At 48.4% G+C, this 17020-nt stretch overlaps 1 protein-coding gene and 1 pseudogene across 2 annotated transcripts; both read left to right on the forward strand.

Annotated features, from left to right (window-relative positions):
* Positions 1-2358: 2358 nt before the first annotated feature.
* LOC308230524 (keratin, type II cytoskeletal 75-like) lies at positions 2359-5981 on the forward strand (the record flags this gene model as incomplete). Its single annotated transcript, XM_080635253.1, has 9 exons — positions 2359-2853; positions 3267-3481; positions 3733-3793; positions 3912-4007; positions 4272-4436; positions 4675-4800; positions 5175-5395; positions 5627-5661; positions 5767-5981. The coding sequence occupies 9 exons, from the start codon at positions 2359-2361 to the stop codon at positions 5979-5981; spliced, it is 1629 nt and encodes a 542-aa protein (XP_080491379.1).
* Positions 5982-7938: 1957 nt separating this feature from the next.
* On the forward strand, positions 7939-12940 carry LOC308230621 (keratin, type II cytoskeletal 75-like; annotated as a pseudogene). Its single transcript has 6 exons — positions 7939-8318; positions 8718-8926; positions 11563-11623; positions 12209-12334; positions 12451-12641; positions 12886-12940. The product of its transcript is annotated as a keratin, type II cytoskeletal 75-like (transcript).
* The last annotated feature ends 4080 nt before the right edge of the window (positions 12941-17020 follow it).

Consider the following 17020-nt stretch of genomic DNA (forward strand, 5'->3'; position numbering starts at 1 on the left):
CAATGCATGGAGGGAACTGATTCCTAATTGCTACCCATAACATTCTTACAGAGCTCTTTAGGACAGGCAGTAGCTTAGTCAACAGGAGCTCCCCTCTTAAAAACTGCTGCTTGTTGTAACACACAGTAGCTGAAACACCCCCAGAACAGTTATTATAGCTTCATTCCAGGGTGTGTAATGGAAATATTAGAAGAATAGAGAAGAAAATAAGGCAGGAGGGTGGGAGAAGATGCCTCTGCAATTAGCTGCTCCATACCCAGTGCCTGCAAGGGTCTTTCTAATGCTGGGGAAAGCTGTGACTTGCCAGCAACTCTATGGGTGGCTGCTACCTCCTCTCGTGAGCAGATATCCAGCATGGGCAGCCACAAGAGAGATATACCTTGGCAAACCTAATGGGCTGCAGGGTCCAAGAGAAGCGTGCCCATTCCTGAACATTCAGACAAGACCCTGGGAGTGGATTTCCAGCACCTTATCTGCTCTTGGATAAGTGCCTGTGTGTGGAGTTGTGCTGGTTTCGGCTGGGATAGCACTAGTTTTCTTCACAGTGGTTGGTATAGGGCAATGTTTTGGACTTGTGCTGAAAACACAGGGCTGTTTAGTTAGTGCTGAGCAGCCCTTACACTGAGTCAAGGCCTTTTCTGCCCCTCACCACAACCCACCAGCCAATTGGTTGGAGGTGCACAAGAATCTGGGAGAGAACACAGCCAGGACAGCTGATCCCAACTGACCCAAGGGCTACTCCAGACCACATGGTGTCATGGTCAGCATGTAAAGCTGGGGAAGAGGAAGGAAAGGGGAAGATGTTCAGAGGGATGGCATTTGTCTTCCCGTTATGAGTGACGGAGCCAGGGGATGGCTGAACACCCACCTGACTATAGGAAGTGGTGGATTAATTCCTTGCTTCGCTTTCCTTGCGTCTGCACCTTTTGCTTTACCTATTAAATTATCTCAGCTCATGAGTTTTCTCACTTTTACACTAAAGATTCTCTTCCCCATCCCACCAAGGGGCTGTGTGGTGCTTAGCTGTTGGCTGGGGTTTAACCATGACAACAGTGCTACCATACAGCATGCACACAGCAAGTCAAAACACCATAGAATCATCGAATAGATTGAGTTGGAAGGGACTTTCAAAGCTCATCTAGTCCAACCCCCCTGCAATGAGCAGGGACATGTTCAACCAGATCAGGTCACTCAGAACCACATCCAGCCTGGCCTTGAAGGTCTCCATGTGTCTTTCTCCAGAGAAATGCACTGTTTAACCTTTAATGGGTGCTATGTGGAATAAGAGTAAAGGGAGTAGGCTGGGAACAAGGTCATAAGCCATGATCCCAAGCAGTGAATTTCCTTGTGAGTAAGAGATATCAGAGGGAGAAGACAACAGACATGAGGCAGGAAGCCTGGGAATAGGCTTCACACCGTGTAGAGACAAGGTCATGCCATGAGTCAGGAAACAGCCAAAAGATCTGTGAAGGTGAAGCCCTGAGAAATCGCTAACTCAGGTTTTGTGTCGTCACAGACAGTAGCTCCCTCCCAGGCCATGCTCTGATATTTCATCACTTGTTGTCAGTCTGAATCAGGAGGAAACATAGGCACTTTTCACAGAAAATCTTGAAAATACCATTCACAGAATCACCTTCCAGGTGCTCCCCACTCCCCAGCTGGTTTTTGATAGCTGATGGTCCAAGACTTCCACTAATGCCCCATAACTTCTCCTCCATCACTGCTTTCTCCCATCCGTATCAGTTGTGGTTTAAATCTTGTTTGGGCATGAGAACAGGAGTCCAGCATTTCCAACAAGTCAAGGCCTGAGGTGCTGATGCCCCACTGGGGTTTACTCAAAACCACAGCAGCAGGAAAACATGGACCCACAGTAACAGATTCCTCAGCCCTCGGACCACTGCACCGTGAAATACCATGGGTTTATGCAACAGAGGGGTTGATTCACCCCTGAAACAGAGATGAGCGAGTGCTTGCCCAACATTGGGAACCATCTGCTGCAGAGGTGAAAGGAGTGGGAAAGGGAGGGCTGTGAACAGGGGTTGAGCAGGAACTATTTGGTGTTTTCTCAGATATTTCGACAGCCCCATCATGACTGTCATGAAAAAATGCAACCCCTGCACTTTGTGAGCGCTTCCTCCGTGTCTGTGCTCACGGTGAACTCACTGGCTGCATCGGGCTGGGTGTGCCGAGCCCAGTTAATCAGTGAGATGAGCACAACACCAGACCCATCCCCAGCTAGTAAAGGGTATAAAAGGGCCAGTCCCGGCCTGGGGGAGCACAACTTCACCTTCCTGCCTTCATTCACTTCCTTGCTGCTTAGTTCTTTCTACCACTCTCACCCTGCTCACATCAGCTGCCATGTCTCGCCAGTGTGCTGCAAGGAACCAGATCAAAACTGGCTTCAGTGCGTCTTCTGCCTTCATCCCGAATGCCAGCAGCTCCAGCTTCTGCTTGCGTTCTGCATCCCAAGGTGGAAGCTGCAGTTCCGCTGCTGGCTATGGAAGATTTGCTGGAGGTTTTGGAAGCAGGAGCCTCCACAGTCTTGGTGGATGCAAGAGGATCTCCATAGCTGGAAGAGATGGTGGCTTCTATGGACCTGCAGGTTTTGGTGCTGGCGCTGGGATCCCCTGCGGTTTTGGTGGTGCAGTCGGTGGTGCCTTCGGGTTTGGTGGTGGCATGGGTGGCCCTGGATTCCCTGCTGTCCCAGCTGGGGGCATCCATGAAGTCTCAGTCAACCAGAGCCTTCTGAAACCTCTCAACTTGGAGATTGACCCCAACATCCAGAGTATCCGCAGGGATGAGAAGGATCAGATTCAAACCCTCAACAACAAATTTGCCTCCTTCATCGACAAGGTGAGACATAAGATTTCTTGGTTAAGCTCTGTTGATTCTTCAGTGGGGAAGCACAAACAAGGGCAAGTTGTATCTTTATCATCAATTCCGCTACTCCTCTATTGACACTTTTAACATCAGCAGCTTGGGAATAAAAGGTTTCAGCTTTGAGACGGCTCATCCTTTGCATTAATGCTGAGATGAGACAAGCCAACACTGGGAAAATGGTGATACAGGATGTAAGGAAGCAGAGCTTGCAAAGAGAGCAGGAATGTTAATATCAGATGTGCAATGTTTCCTTGCTTGTCTAAATAGTCAGCTGTTCCCCGAGCCCTGAGAGCCCCCACCTTTCAGCAAGCAGGATTGGACCTTTCCTCTCTAAGGAGAACCATCCTAAAATCACTGTTAGTGAAACATCTCCTTTCTCTATCCAGGTCCGATTCCTTGAGCAACAGAACAAGGTCCTGGAGACTAAATGGGCCCTTCTGCAAGAACAGGGGAACAAAACAGTCAGAAACAACATTGAGCCCCTCTTTGAGACTTACATCAACAACCTCAGGAGCCAGCTGAACAGGTTGCTGACTGACAAGGAGAACTTGGGAGGGGAGCTGAACAAGGTGCAAAGCCTTGCTGAGGACTTCAAGAACAAGTAAGTCCATTCATGGTCTGCCTAGGGAGCAGGGTGGGCTGTGACAGAAAACAGCTCACTGTTGCATCTGTGCAATCAAATAAGGGATATGTGCTGATATGATCTTCTGAGTAAGACCCAGGTTAAGTTTAGTTGTATACATACTCAGTCTCACTTCCCCTGGCTGAGTCACAGGCAGAAGATTTTGGGGCTAAGAGACCAAGGAACAAAACTGCACAAGCCCAGACCAACCCTCCCTTTCCATTCTGCAGGTATGAAGAGGAAGTCAACAAGCACACGGCTGTAGAGAATGAATTTGTGATCCTGAAGAAGGTGGGTGCAGGCACATTGTGCCTCCCAGCCCTGCACCAGTACAGCGAGATACACATTCTCCAGCTTTTCCTCTGCTTCTCCAAAACCCACGTCATTACTGTGATGTTTCCTCTTCTAGGAAGTGGATGCTGCCTACATGAACAAGACAGACCTGCAAGCCACGCTGGAGTCCCTTATAGAGGAGATAGATTTCCTCAGAGCCCTCTATGAAGCCGTAAGCAGCAGCATTTACATCCTTCTCCCAGTTTCCAATGCTCTGGCCTTCCTTTCCCCCTTCAGAAGTTCAGGTTTTCCATTCTGTTGCACTGAATAACTCAATGCTTTTCCCGTTTCACCTTCTGTCTTAGCCCTGCCTGAAACTGCCTTGGAAAAATCCCTTTGTCCACCCAGATCTACCCTCTGACTTTGGGGGTTTCCTCACTCTGAGGAACCTCACATCTCCCACCTGTAACTCACCAAAATACCCACTGCTTTGCAGGAGCTGTCCCAGATGCAGTCACAGATCTCTGACACCTCTGTTATCCTGACCATGGACAACAACCGCAACCTGGACATGGACAGCATCATTGCAGAGGTCAAAGCACAGTACGAGGACATCGCCAACAGGAGCCGGGCAGAGGCTGAGTCCTGGTACCAATCCAGGGTGAGTGCCTAGGAAGGCTTCAGAAATGGGAAAACCATGCTCCCTCCCCCAGATCCCCATGGGATACTGATCCCTCCTTGATTTCTATAACACAGGTTGCCTTCCAATTTAATAATCCTATAAAGTTTGGAAGTGCCAGTTCGGGACTGAGAACACAAGCATGCTTCTGAGTGCAAACGCCCACCTGCTCTAAAACCAATGTATTTTACCTTGACTGACTGCTCTCTCTTGGTGACAGTATGAAGAGCTGCAGGCTACAGCAGGCAGGCATGGGGATGACCTCCGTAACACCAAGCAGGAGATCTCTGAGCTCAACCGCCACGTCCAGCGGCTGCGGTCCGAAATCGACAGTGTGAAGAAGCAGGTAAAAGGCAGTGTGAATGGCTAAGACTTACCTGCTGCTGGTCTAACCTCTTGATTGCCCAGCCAACCCCAGTGAATAAAACTAAATGCATCTCAGTGAGTTCTGCTGCATCAGGAATGAGTATCTCAGTGCAGTAACATCACTTAGAGTAACTTAATGCAACATTAGTAAAGGAGACATTAAGAGGTGTACAGTTAGCTTAAATCCAGGTTGTGGCCTGTTCAGAACATGAATCAATTCAGTGATTGCTAAGATCACACCTATAAATGTTTACCCAAAGGCTTCTGTATGTAGATCAAGCACCATGACCTCAGGGTACGAGGAACTGGTCTATGCTCCAGGTAAGGAACACCACCTCCTTTTCTCCTCCACAGTGCGCCAGTTTGCAGACAGCCATTGCAGATGCTGAGCAGCACGGGGAGCTGGCCCTCAAGGATGCCAGGGCCAAGCTGGAGGAGCTGGAGGCAGCTCTGCAGAAGGCCAAGCAGGACATGGCCCGGCAGCTCCGCGAGTACCAGGAGCTCATGAACGTCAAGCTGGCCCTGGACATCGAGATCGCGACCTACAGGAAGCTGCTGGAGGGAGAGGAGTGCAGGTAGGGGCAATTTGATATCCCAGTTTCCAGAGGTGCAGTGGAGCTGCAGACCCTTGTTGGGCTTAGATTTCCCACATTCACAAGACCTGAAACCTGTTTAAAGGTAAGCCATCGCCTATGAAGATGAGCTGTTTGGGAAGACGCTAACTTTGCATCTTCCATCAAATATTCCAAGGAAATCCTGCCTTTTTCAACCACTTGAATTCTCACTGGCTCATTTTCCTCCAACAGGCTCTGTGGAGAAGGTGCTGGCACAGTGAATATCTGTAAGTAACTTCTAAAGATAGTTTGGTAGCTTTTACATTCACCTCCCTGCCACTCAGAGCCCACTGCTTGTGGATGCCTCTAAAGAGAGTCTTTTCCTCTTGCAGCTGTGACCAGAACCACTGTAGGAACAGGATATGGAAGTGGAAACTGTCTCAGCTTTGGAGGCAGCAGTGGTGGTGTTGGAGGTGGGATCTGTGCTGGAGGAATGGGCTTCAGCTCTGGAAGCGGACAAGGTGCAGCTGGGTCATGTCGGGTGGGTGGAAGCAGTTCCAGTATGAAGTACGTCTCCACCACCTCTTCAACCAAGAGATGCTACTAAAGCCAGGGATGAGCACTATTAGCCAGTGTGTGCCAGATGTCCCCTCATTTTGCGTGCAATCCTTTCCCTGTTACCTGAAAAGATTTGGAAGAGAAAGCTGTCCTTATTTATAAAACATGTCATGCTCCGGTTTGTCCTTTGACCCTCTGAAATCCTCATTTCCCAGTGTTTGTCTAATAAAAGGCAGATGGAATAAAATCTGTCGTATGTGCCTTTTAATTCCAACTACTTTGTAGAACCTTGGGGAAAAGCATGGTTGATAGAAGGTAAAAAGAAGCCATACAAGAGTTGAGATCTTTCCTTCCATTGCAGCTCCATGGACACCTCTTATATCCAACAGCAGTAGAGCAGGTGGATATTCCATATCCATTTGTGTGAGCAAAGTGTTTTAGCATCAGTATCTTCCACAGGATGGGGAAATACCCACTCCTCCTAGCAGGTACTAGAGGCAACATCCCTCTATCTTCACTTCTACATTATGGCATCTCAGCTTTTTCATAACACCTTGATCATGTCCAAACCCCTGCAATTGTTCAAGGTTTTATGGGATGAGTCATGTAGGGATAGAAATCCAGGTTTTCCCAAGAAGGCTCATGCTGTTCTGTACATGCACCAGCTGTAGGGGCTAATAAAATGCCCTCACTGCCATTACCATAATTAGAAACAAAAAAGACCCATTAAACCACTAAGCTCACCCTCTTTGGGAAGAATAATGTCCACAGACCTTGGCTGTGAGATAGTTAAAGACCCTGGGGGAAGGAAGGTTTAGTTCCCTTCTCTGATCTCTGACACAAACCAAAGCTTAAGAAACCAATAAAAACTGAAGGTGGTGAGATCACCCCAGCAGATTGTGCTGGTTCAGTCTCTGCCACAACCCTGCCGAGGGACTAAAGCACTACAGGTAAACATGGCACTCATCAGGGGCATGCTGCCTCCTAACCTAAAGAGAAGGTGGTTCAATAAACACCAGTTTATCAGTAATCCTCTAGATTTAAGCACACCACCACGCTACTGCAAAGGAAACGGCTCATCCTCCTTCCTTTTCAATACCGCCCATCTTTCCCTGGCATCTCTGGACCCTATTCCCACTGACAGCAGCAGAACTGATATTTGGTTGTTATTTAAACATAACAGCATCAAACAGCCACCTGATGACCTGGACTTTGACGAGTCACACTGTTTTCTCTCTGAGGGACCATGTAACTTTTAGCTATCTCATCATCCAGCATTTCAGCTACGCAAAGCATCCAGGCTCCTTTTGCAGCCAACAGAAAGGCAGAGGCACATCCCAAATTATCACCTCTACCAGAAGCACCTCAGCACAGATGAAGAGTTGCCTGCAAAGATGAGGAGTGCAGACCAAGACATCTAAGTTCTTGCCTGCATCGAGACAGGTTGCTCCTACTCCAAGGCGGCTGGTAACCAGGGAGCAAAGCCAGTGTTTTCTATAGGAAAGCCTATCAAACTGGCACTTCCAACATCTCTGGAATCCCTCTTGTGGCAACACCAACTTTAAATTCAATGGGCATTGACACCGTTAACCAAGTTAAAAACAAGCCCAAAGGGAGCTTCCAGATGTAAATATTTTTTCCCCCCAACAATAATTCCTGCCTCGAAAAATATAGGTTAGAAAATCTGGTTACTTTTATGAGCCTGAAGGTTGCCAGCCCATTGCATTAGTGACTTGGTGATTAACGGGTTGGGGAAGGTGGCCACATGCCAGCATAGCAAACCAATGAGCTCAACCAACAGAGCTGCGGTCCTCGGTGAACAAGCCCAGCTCTCCAAAAGGATAAAAGGCAGAGGGGACTCCTGATCCAAACTCCCAAAGCCTTCTACTCATCTGTCATCTCACTTCATTATTCTCTGCTCTTGCCACCAGCGAGCAATGGCATAGAAGTCAGTTGTCATGAGGTCAGGAGGAGTCACTGGGTGTTCCAGTGCTGCTTCTGCTGCTATGCCTGTTAACCGAAGCAGCTTGAGCTCCATGTCTGTGTCTCACAACAGTGGCGGAGGCATGGGATGGATCAGCAGCAGTTTTGGCAGGAGGAGCCTTCGTAATCTAGGGGCAAGCAAGAGGATTTCCATGAGTGGAGAGCATTGTTAGGTCAGGATACAGTTATGGGTCAGATCAGGGCAGGTTGGCACATGGAGTTGGTGGAGATGGGTTTGAGTTGAGAGGATGATGTGGCCCTGGAGGTATTCAAGGGGTCACGGTCAACCAACACTTCTTGGTACCTTTTAACTTGGAGATGACCCCAGCATGCAGAGAGTGCGGCAGGAGGAGGAGAACCAAATCAAATCCTCAACAAGAAGTCTGCCTCCTTCATCGACAAGGTAAGACTCCTTCCACTTCATCCAGCCTGGCTTTTCTGTCATTGCCTGTAGAGTGGGATCAGGGTTACTCTCAATTTACTCCCAAAGCCTTAATGCACAGCTTGTTACCTCCATATCCAGACTGCCTACACAGCTCTTAGCGTCGGAGCCCTCTGGGCAGACTGGAAATGGTGCAAATCAGTTTTCCAGGTTTCTTTGCAGTGACTGTTGCTCCTGGTTTCCAAATCCTCCTTCCGACGATCTTTTGCTGATGTGCCCATCTAACGCCCACTTTAAATTATAGAAAAGAAAAACAACCTCCTCTACCTCCCCTCCCCCCCATTTAAGCCCCCATCTCATGAAATTGAGGCAGGTTTGGAGTTGATGATCCCAAATGATCTAAATCATTCTGAGTTTCAGGTGCTGTTCCTGGAGCAACAAAATAAAGTTCTGGAGACCAAATGCAGCCTCTTGAAAGACCAAAAAGTTGTGAAAAACAACCTTGAACCCATGTTTGATGCGTACATCAGCAACATGAGGAGACAGCTCGAGGCTCTGGGAGGTGATAGGCTGCAGCTCAGCTCAGAGCTGAAGACTATGCAGGATGCTGTTGAAGACCTCAACAGCAGGTAAGCAACACAGAGAGGAAGAAACTTCCAGTTCTTCTTCACTGGTTACAGCTCCTGTGTAGTCATTTTAATACAGACCTGGATGAAACCTGAATCTTAATGATACCATTGAGCGCTCTAAACAGACACATTTCTTACTGGTGTGGGCTCCTTTCCAGGAGAGAATTGTCTAAAAAGAAAGATTAATTATAAGTGAGTGCTTTTGTTTGGGCTTTGATTCGTTTTAATTATTATAACATCCCTTAGTAGATGATAGTTTTAGCGCTTCTGAAAGTCAAGAGTTGCTTCCACTCCACTGAAAGCCACTGAAATCTTGGGTTTCAGCTCAGCTCCTGAACTCTCAAGGCTGTTGGGAGGAGGTTTTCCCTCTCTCATCCACTCTTTGCATTCTGCAAAAACATGTCCCAGGTGTTCATGTCTGCTACCATGCCCACGAGGGATGCACTGCTCAGTGGCTGTAAATAAGTAAGGAGCTTAAATTGTCAGTCTGGAACCAGAAAAACCAGAGAGGAGAGCTCAGTGCAGGCTGCAATTCAAAACAAGGAAGCGCATTCTGCCAAAATCCCTCTGCTCTCCCTTTCTTGGGAGCTCATGAGTGACACTTTCTGCCTTTACAGCAGTGCCTCTAGCCCCAAAGTAGCATTGGAACAGGAGCGACTGCCCTGGGGAAGTGAAATCATCATTCACAATCTGCTTTGAGACGTCTGACAGCTCTCTGTGCCTTCAGAAACGTTTAATAGAGAAAAGGACACAGATTTTGTCCTGTGTCAGTTTGGCCAGGTAAGACCTCAGGATCTGCTACAAGGGTGTGAAGGGGGCTACAACGATGCTGCAGAGGGACTCTCCATCAGGGACTGGAACAATGGGACAAGGGGTGATGGGTTCAAACTGAAACAGGGGAAGTTCAGGCTGGAGATAAGGCAGAAGCTCTTCCCTGTGAGGGTGCTGAGGCGCTGGCACAGGGTGCCCAGAGAAGCTGTGGCTGCCCCATCCCTGGCAGTGTTCAAGGCCAGGTTGGACACAGGGGCTTGGAGCACCTTGCTCCAGTGGAGGGGGTCCCTGCCCGTGGCAGGGGTTGGAGCTGGAGGAGCTTTAGGGTCCCTTCCAACACAAACCAGGCTGGGGTTCTACAACTCAGCCATCTGGACTTTCTCAATTCATTCTAGGATGAGACAAATGACATTCCAGAGATAAATGTCTTTCTCCATCAGCTACAAAAGAAACCCCAAAGAAGAGAGCTTAGCCAAAATAGTCAAGTTCCAGGTATGTAACTTGGGATGAATCCCAGCTGTAAGCACAACACTGCTATCAGTTACCTGGGTCAGAGAGTGCCCTTCTCATCACATTGAAAAGCTATTTCTAACATTAGCACAGTCTGGACCAGCAAAGCAGCAACAGAGATGGTTCAGCTGAGAAGAAACCCTTGGGTGCACCTTGACTTCAGACAAGAAATCATTTGACAATCAAAGGCCACGTCATAGAAGAGGTTCAGACTTCAATATTCTGCCTCCATGTGTCAAAGTTCTGGCTCCAGATCAGGGAATCTTTGGCTAAAAGCTCAATTGCATCACACACATCACTGGGCAGGAACCATCAACTCACGTTATGGCAACAATGCCTACACCAACCAAAAGGACATCATTGCTTCTGTCCCCGTTTCCTTGGAATTTGTTCTTCTCACCTTTATTTACTTTAAATTTTGTGGTTCCCAAAGTATTCTTCCTAATGCTTTGCTCTTCTGAGTCAAATACTAACCCGTATGGTAATTAGAAATTAGATATATGCCAAATTAGTTTTCCTCTTTTATGTGCCTAAGAGATTAGAGATCTAAATACAGGCTAGGACTTTGCTTAATGGGAATGATTTTAAGGGTTGGTTATTCCTGAAGTGAAGAAATCTTCCCCCATGAAATGGTCATGAAGGGCTGATGTTTTATTAGCTGCACAGACTCCTTCCTTTGAACTCCTGTCTTTCATCTCCCCCATTTACCCATTTCATCTGAGCAGCTATTGCTGGGTTTTATCCTCTCCCAAGAGCAGGCCTGCGCACTGCTGATGACCCAGACCTTGGCTCTCCTTGCCCAGGCCACCCTCCTCCCTGGCCATCCCCAGCCCTCCTGAAGCCACCACTTTTGGGAGCTGGCGTCAGCGATCCGGGCTCTTCTGACTAACAGAGGTGCGGTGGGGATGAGCTCAGCCACAGCTCCACCCAGCCCTCCCGGCCTGGGAAAACTGGGAAAGGACAAAGCTCCCATTCACAGCAAGACCTCCTGTGAGGGTAAAAGGTGCCTTTAATGAAGGCCTTTAATGGAGCTTCTCTCGGTGGCCTCCTCCCACCACCTAGCCCAAGGGTGCTGTCTTTCTATCACAGTCAGTGAGACACACATATCTAATAACGCTACATATAACACGTGCACTGACATAGCAAGGACACAGCATCGCTAAGCAGCTATTTTTTGTTGTTTCTTCCAAAGATCTATGCATCGGTGGTAAATGCCCCTGGAAACGGACTCTTCAGTATCCCCAAAAGCAACCCAAAACGAATGCATGGAGGGGGGATTCCCACACGCCCATGGTGGACCCGGTGAGCTGCAGCATGGAAGCTGTAAAGGGATGCTCATCTCCGCTTCCCAACAGGTACCAAGAGGAGATCAACAACTGCATGACTGCAGAGAACGACTTTGTTTTGCTCAAGAAGGTGAGGCAACAACAAAGAAGAGACACACTTTTTAAAGGCAAAATACATTTGAATGCAAATAACCCTTTTTATCCAGCAGTGCCAAGCTGGGCAAAGCACTTCGCAAACATGTAGTCATCCTTCCTCGAAGCAGAAACACCCAGTTGTGCTGGTGTCAGTCCCTGGCAATATTTCATCCTTGTTTCAGGACCCTCATCCAGAATTCAGGTTCCCTCATCCCCCAGGTTCCAGATCACAGCAGTGTCATCCATACTAGATGCTCTGCCACTTCTGCAGCCTTTCTGTATACAATCCCACCCTTCACAGACCCCCTGATCCTACCTGCAGGAGATGCAATAAGGAACTTCCACTTGGGGACCAAGGCGGCTGCAGTGACAGATGAGATTAAATTCCTGTAAGCCCTCTAGGAAGCAGTAAGAACCTCCCAAATTTCCCAGTTCTATTTCCCCATTTCCTTGGTAACCCCAGGATAGAACCAGTCTGAGAGAGCTTTTTCACAAAAGCAGGGTCAATCTCTATCAGTGAGTGCAAGCTCCTGCCAACATCTGACTGTGCTCTGGTGTCTTACCTCCATTCCCATCTCAGTATGAGGAGCTGCAGCTCATGGCTGGCCATCACGGGGATGAGCTCCAAAACACCAAGAGGGAGATCTCAAAGATGAACTGAATGATCCGGCGGCTCCACTCGAAAATTGACAGTGTAAAGAAACAGGTCAGGTTATGGTACACAGGACCCCTCCGGACATCTCCATCTCCACGATTTCCATGGCTGGAAATCGGGGTCCAAACCCACTGAGCAGCCACCAGACCTATATCCACTTCTTGCAGCACACCAGTTTGCAGATGGCCATCACGGATGCTGAGCAAAGCGACGAACTGGCCATCAAGGATGCCAAGGCAAAACTGGCCAAGCTGGAAGATGCCCTGCTCTGGGAGTACCAGGAGCTCATGAACATCAAGCTGGCCTTGGACATCGAGATCATGACCTATAGGAAGCTGCTGGAGGAAGAAGAGAGCAGGTGAGTGGCTCCCCCTCTGCAAACCAAACAATGCCCAAAGCCATCGATGTTTTCACATTTGCCTGGCAACAGGAAAGGGAAGAGCGACACAAACCTGCAATAAGAACACCCCCCTTTCCTACACAGATAGAATGGTTTGGGTTGGAAAGGACCATTCAGTTATCCAATGTCCCTGGTACAAAACTGTTCCTTGAAATTGTCCTAAATAACAAGCCCTTACTTCTCCATCTTCTCTTTCTTCCAGGCTGGCTGGAGAAGGAGTTGATGCAGTGAATATTTTTAAGTTATCCTGCTTGTAAGCCACTGATGGAATATTCATTGAGTTATTCCTTAAATGTACCTGGAACTGAAGATAAGACAATTAAAATGAGATATGCACCTAGGAGTTACCAGCAAAAAATGGAGTACTGGGGTGTTGAAGAAGATCAGCCGAAGTCAAGAAAACACTCAATATGAGTTACATATCTTGCTTATTTTATTGCTCAAAGCACCTATATTTATATTGATAATTACAGTCCACACGCACCTAGCTGTTTCTTCATTGGTTACATAGCTCTGTTCACGCGCCTGTCTATACACTGCCATTGGCTAAGCTCGTATCTTCAGGCACGTCTCTGCATCAGCAGGGCACACTCCTTGCGGTAAGCAGTTTCTTCTACTTCACGCTTTTTGTTGCAAAGTTCCTCGCTTCATGTTGCAAAGTTCTTCACTCTACGTTGCATCAGGAATAGTTCCATGGTTAGTCAGCCATCTCCCGTCCTGGGTTGTGCAGCCTTTCATGAGACACAAGGCCTATATTGTTCAGTCTCTGGTATTCCATGTGTCCACGTTCGACTAACCGTTGTTCCACACTGGGGGTTTGCAGCAGCCTGGGGAGGCCAAAAAGCATCTTTTCTCTGCCCAGCTCTGAACTTGACAGGTTTTGTACATTGAGATTGTTCCTGGGAGACTCAGATGTCCAAGGCCAGGACTGCTGCAGGATAGGAAGAAAAGCCACAGATTACAGGCAGTGGTAGCCTGTGCAAGAAAACACAGGAATGTGTGAAACTGAACGTTGAAATACCTTTGCACTATTCCAAACCAGCTAACCCTCACTGTTTCCCATCACAGTCATGGTCTCATCTGGGAGCAGCTACAGAGGTGGGAACAGGCCTCATCAACAGGCTCAGCATGGGGGAAAGTGATGCTGGCTCCAGCAGTGGGAGCTGCCTGGCCGGGGGATCCAGCTCTGGTGCAGGAAGCAGCTCAAGCACAAGGTTTGTACCCACGAGCACCACCAGGAAGAGCTATTGGAGCTAAATCACAGCAGCATCAGGCTCACCTTGAGCAGACGGGGTTGAGCATCACCTCCTGCAGCCAGCACGAAGCCTGTTAACACCATCCACAGAGCCATGTTTATCACCTTCCCATTAGGGGAAAACCTATTCCCAGCTCTGCTTATTAGGTGGAAGAGAGGCCCCTCCAAGTCCATCTAATTCCTCTGCATAAAGCCACATGCAGCTGAGCAGAAGCTGCTTGTCAGTGAGTAATCAACCCTCCTATTAATGGGCGCCATGGTTAGAGCTCCGCTGGCAGCTTCCCAGGCTCCAGTGCCCTGATGCAAATCCAGAGGAGATGCAGGACTTCCATTTACACCATCGTACATGAAAGCAGAATGCATCCCATCACCCACTTACAGTGGAAACCAGGAGGTGTGTTGAGATTAAGACAGCCTCTTGTGCTCCCTCCTAACCAACCCTGCTCCCCACGGCTGGGCTTGCTCACCCCAAAGGCTTGAAGAATGAAAATGGAGCATCTTTCAACATGGAGAAAGTTGCTCTGCTTCCCAATTCCTCCTGCATTGGTTGTTTCACTCCAGGGCTCTCCAGCTCTACCTACATGCAAAAATGCAGCCTTCATTTCCATACAAGGGCTTGGCTTTCTGTAGCATCTAAATCCTCACCCACCCAGTACATATCATCTAAGCCAAAAGACCATGTAACCTGCAGGTTGCAAGACCTTGTCTCAGCATCGAACCCTTCTATGTTCCACCTGCCAGAGTGAGCTTAAAGTAGAGATGGGGTTAAAAATACAGGGAAAACAAAAAGGAGGAACAGCATAAATTTTACATAACCTGGAAAAACACCTCTGGTTTAACACCTTTGTTCTTGGCTTTTTCATTTTTCCTTTCTTTTTATGGAAAGAGGAGGGTTGGACAATACGTGCCAAAAATGTAACCAGCTCATTGCCTCTCATCAGCAGAAGCTCCCATTGAACTGGATGAGTTTTATGATCTTTTCTTCAATAACCTGCAGTCAAATTTACCACGAGCAGTGTGGGCTTTCTGTGCCAAATACACCTCAAAGTGTAATTTTAGAGCAAGGTTTAGCTTTGCCATAGGCACCCGCTGTCACTCAGAGCCTCCCATCCCCTCCTCCATTTGAGCCGCGGAGAGGAGGGGGAATATCGGAGACAGGGATCACAGAGCAGCAATACCCAAACTCTTTCTGCACCACCAAGAGAGCAAGACCAGAAGGTGGGGCTGGTTTCACCTGGCCATAAACGCCTACATCTGAGCCAGTCAAAGGACAGAAACAGACTATTTTGGGTCAGATGATTGGTTTCCCCGTAGCACCTCCCTCTGTGGGACTGAAAGCGCTCTAGGCAGTTGGCTGGAGTCATCTGCATTGCAGGAGTGCTCAGAAAGGTGTTTTAAAGTCAGGAGAGGTGGATCCCACACATCAGAGCTAAACTTCTGGAAAGGCTCATTCCAGACCTGCAGCTTGTGCAGGGAAAACAGGAGGGATTTCTCTCCATCCCCTCCCTGGAGTGGCCAACAGAGCCATGAGGCCAAGTGCTCAACAGGGATGCGATCCCAGGGCAGTGAGATGCTCCGGAGCTGAGGTTTCTGTTGGGTCAGCAGGTCGAAGCCAGGCTGGCTCAGACAAGCTGAGCTCTGCTCAGGTCTGTAATTAAAACCCCAAGAGATAAAGTGAGAAGAGCAGCCAACATGACTTCCTCCATTCCACGGGAGATGCCTGCTCTCACATGGAGCAGCTGCTCCCCAGCATCCAGGGCCCAATCATGAAAGATGCTGAGCTCTCTGAAAGCCTTTTAGGCTCAGTCCCAAAAACTGCTTTAGCACACACAACTCCCTCACGGCTTTACCGGAAACCATTGTGTGGCTGAATGAGGGAGGCCAGCTTTCAGGCTTGCACACAGGAGCTTCTCTATGATGCTCTTCATGGAGCAGAACATTCTCAGGCCATGGTGAATGCCAAGAAAAAGCACATCAAAGCAAATGCACCTTTAGAACAGGCTGAGATTTCCAGGCTTAGCCCTCGGTGTTACCGCACTAGAGGGAAGAGCATTAAGAAGGGAATAACCAAACACAGTTCTTCCGTAAGTTATTCCCTATGGAGGACACTTCTGCAAGCAGCAAGATGAGGGGTGTCCATGGATCTGACTGGTGGCAGATCCATGCCATGACTCCCCCCAGAAACTTAGGAAAACAACAGATTCCCTCTTCAGGGCATTCAGTGGAGGACAGAAGCACAAAGGTACTTTGAGAGCCTCCATCTCTTCCACCTCTGCATTTGGCTTTTTCCTGGCTAATGCAAAAGTCTGAGCTGGAAAATCTTTTCCTGCTCTCATGCCCCCTTCGTGTGCCTATTTTCTGCTTGTAGTTACAGGCCAACAGAGCAATAGCACCAAGAAACCTGCTTGTGCAGGTCCACCTCTGGTCCTGAGGGCGTGAAAAGATTGGGTTTGAGGCAACCAAAATCACAGAGGTCAAAGAAAGAAAGAAAAGGGTGAATTATTCTGCTAACAAAAGGAGCGAGTCTGGCTAAAGGCCTAACTCGTGTCAACCCAAACCAGCCCCAGCGTCTGGATCCCTAGAATACTCCCAAGAGTTTAACTCGGATTCTTCTTTTCCCACATGTAAAACAAAGCAACGCTCCTTCCCCCACTCCCAGTGCCCCACAAACATCAAAAGGTTGATTCTGCTTCTCTCTTTCATGCTTCCTATAAAAAAGGGAGGTTTGCAAATGCAGCTTTTATGGGGCCAGGGATTCCCTCCCATATGCAGCCCATAACTCAATAGGTGTGTGTTTAAAAGCAGCTCAGATCACTGTTCGGTGGTGAGCAGGGTATTACCAACCAACCTACGCTCATAAACATCTTTAGAAAACAGTCTTTGGGGCTGGTTGTGCAGCCAAAGCCTGTTTTCCTGGGACAGAAAGAGGTGAAAGCTCTCCCTGCCGAGGGTTTCTGGTCACATCAATGCACGTGTTGCCTCCTGCTTTCACAGAATTGTTCAGGTTGAAAAGGACCTTAAGATCATCCAGGTCATTTCAGCATCTCCCTCTGCCTCCATTCCCCTTCAAGCCGGTCTCCAC

Source organism: Psittacula echo, assembly GCF_963264785.1.
Source record: "Psittacula echo genome assembly, chromosome: 27".
Classification (NCBI taxonomy): domain Eukaryota; kingdom Metazoa; phylum Chordata; class Aves; order Psittaciformes; family Psittacidae; genus Psittacula; species Psittacula echo.